The sequence below is a fragment of the Crocodylus porosus genome, unplaced genomic scaffold (genome assembly GCF_001723895.1).
Source record: "Crocodylus porosus isolate Cpor-Errol unplaced genomic scaffold, CroPor_comp1, whole genome shotgun sequence".
In the NCBI taxonomy this organism is placed as follows: Eukaryota; Metazoa; Chordata; order Crocodylia; family Crocodylidae; genus Crocodylus; species Crocodylus porosus.
The window spans coordinates 42,642,543-42,645,572 of NW_017728918.1; the positions used below are offsets into that span (position 1 = coordinate 42,642,543).

The 3,030-nt window shown below is 41.6% G+C and overlaps 1 protein-coding gene across 1 annotated transcript in view; it reads left to right on the plus strand.

Moving 5' to 3' along the window:
- Positions 1-2,254, plus strand: part of MCPH1 (microcephalin 1) — a 212,043-nt gene extending 209,789 nt beyond the window's left edge. Inside the window, exon 15 of the mRNA XM_019537499.1 lies at positions 1,956-2,254. Within this exon, the coding sequence (XP_019393044.1) occupies positions 1,956-2,008 (53 nt within the window). The 3' untranslated portion in view covers positions 2,009-2,254. The remainder of the gene's footprint in view (positions 1-1,955) is intronic.
- The last annotated feature ends 776 nt before the right edge of the window (positions 2,255-3,030 follow it).

Consider the following 3,030-nt stretch of genomic DNA (forward strand, 5'->3'; position numbering starts at 1 on the left):
TCTGGTCCCATTTGGAAGGTAGAACTGGTATACTGTTCTCTAACATACAGCGCTACCCCCCATCTTTTTTCCCCTTCCTGTCTCTTCTAAACAACCTATAACCCTCTATGTCTAATACCCAGTCAAATGTTTCATCCCACCATGTCTCCACTAGGCCAACTGGGTTGATTTTACTACTTGCAAGCAGGAGAGCAAGCTCCTCCTGCTTGTTCCCCATGCTTCTTGCTTTAGTGAAAAAACACCTTAATCTCCCCAAGGGAGCCCTGGGCACCCCCCCTACCTGAGAGACAACTGGTCCCTAGTTATATACAAATGGTCCCAACATTATATACCTAGACTTCCAAAAGGTTTTTGATCTAGTATCCCATAAAATCCTTCTGGGAAAACTAGAAGATTGTGGGCTCAGCTGCTCAACGGTTCAGGGGGCAAGAGACCAGCTACAGGGTAGGACCCAGAGAGTTCTCATGAATGGATCTGTGTTGTCCAGGTGTGAAGTGGCCAGTGGTGTCCCTCAGGGGTCCATGCTTGGACCAGTGCTTTTCAACATCTTTATTGATGATTTGGATGGAGGAATGAAAAGCTTGCTGGCCAAGTTTGCAGACAACACCAAGTTATGGGGCAGTGTGGTCACATCAGAAGATAGGTTGCAGGCACAGGTGGACCTGGACAGGCTCAACAGTTGGGCAGACTGGAACCAGATGAAGTTTAACACTTCCAAGTGTAAGGTGCTCCATCTGAGGGCAAGCAACCCTCAACATACATACAGGCTGGGTGGTGACAGCTTGACTTGCACCACCACCAAAAGGGACCTGGGGTAATGATTGACCATCATGTGACTATGAACTGTCAGTGTGAGGCAGTGGTCAACAGGGCAAACAACACACTGGCATGCATCAGCCAATGCATCTCATATAAAACTAAGGAAGTGATACTCCCACCGTACTCAGCCTTGGTGAGACCGCAGTTGGAGTACTGCATCCAGTTCTGGGCACCGCACTTCAATAAGGACATGGAAAAACTTGAGAGGGTCCAGAAAAAAGCCACCCGTATGATCAGGGACTTGCAAGGCAAGCCATACAAGGAAAGGCTGAGGGACCTGGGCCTCTTTAAGCTGAAAAAAGAGAAGGTTGAGAAGAGACTTCATAGCAGTTTACGGCTATATCAGAAAAGTACATCAGGCGCTCGGTGAACAACTGTTCACTAGGGCACCCCAGGAGAAGACCAGGACCAATGGATACAAACTCCTGGAAGGCTGCTTCAGGCTTAATATCAGGAAAAACTCCTTCACAGTCAGGGTGTCCAGACTGTGGAATAAACTCCCTCTAGAGGTAGTACAGTCACCTACTCTGGAGGTTTTCAAGAGGAGACTGAACAGTCACCTCACTGTGGTCACTTGACCCTACTTGTCTTCCTGCCTAGAGCGGGGAAACTGGACCAGATAATCTGCAAGGTCCCTTCCAGCCCCTAACAATCTATCAACACAGCATTTGTACAGCATTTGTACATGCATTTGTACATGTAGCAGGTTCCTGTATTAATCAGCTTGGATTTGGGGATTTGTCTTCTATAATGCTGTTGTAGTGATGGTCGTAGTTACTACAGTCACTTTTTTTGACTCTGGACACTCTACTCTCCACACCCATTGTCAATTGCATTTCTGCCTGATTCATGCCTGCTGACCTTGAACAAGTTACTCCACAGCCAAATAGACAATAATATCAGATTATATGTAATATGTTAATAATATAATTGATACCATTCTACCATTGCTTGTTTCTTGCATCAACTTAGCTCTCCAAATCTGTTAATACCAAAAATTCTGTGTGCTGAGTTGTTTAATTAATAATACATATATTATAAAAACACATATTTGGGTTTTTTATATCTTTGGGTCTATAAGAAGCCATTTTTATGTATTGATCCCAAATAATTTGTTTCCTTTATATTTCTTTTAGATTCAGTCACTCAACATAAGATATGTCCTTTGGAAAACTACATATTTCAGTAATGAGCTGCTAACTCAAGAGCTCCCATATGGTTTTCAGGAAATTAACCATTTGGATTTAGATTTAATAAGATTCTGAACAGTGAATGAAAGATTTATCAAAGAGCAAGTAATGGATTTGTGAATGCAGCCAATTGTTTTCTAAAGTTTTGTCAGTCTCATGTAAGTATGAATCTGATGGGTTTTTTGTAATGGCCTTTTATAATAAAGTATTTGCCTAATAAATATCCTTTTGTTTTTTATTTCTGACCTCATTATACACTGAGCGTAACTGTTTCAAATCACCTATATGACTGAAGACATGTCTACAGTATCATCGGGAAGTCTGATTGCAGAGCATAGCAGAGCCAGCCCTAATTTAGCTATTCCTGACCAACCATAGTAACAAATATGCAGTGGCATAGGCTTAACCAGGTTGTCCAAGACCCTGGACACTCATTTGAACCAAAGCCCATGCTCCTGTATCTTCACTGGTCCCAGAAGAGTAACACACATAAAAAAGGGAAGACACTTAAGATTCCCAGACAGTCAATGGGGAGTGGGGCATCCAGATTACGTAAGCACTGAGCAGGCAAGTACCTAAATTCCAGCATAATTCTGCCTCTGGCTCTGGTTTATAGGCACTGTTCAGACTTAGTTCTTAAAAGCATTAATCAGTTGAAAATTGAACCTAAGACTAAGTCATTTAATCACTCTAAACATAAAAATTGTCTTCCAACTGCTTTTTAAGTCACAGTGTTAGATCTAATTTTTAAGCAGATTATCTAGTATATATTTAGATATAAGTATACAGCCTCATTTAATTAGATACAACATATCTTGAGGATGACATCAGTACCAGTACAAGTAATAGATAATCATGTAATTTCATTTCAGTGTGCTGTTCATGCCTTTCAAGCCCTGTTGTCTCCCCAGAGACCTGTTAAAATAAGGCCATGGAAAACTTGTACTACAGATAAAAAATAATATTCCAAGGAAAAATCATGGAGCTACCAAATCACCTTTCTGCTCATTGCTCTAGCTCT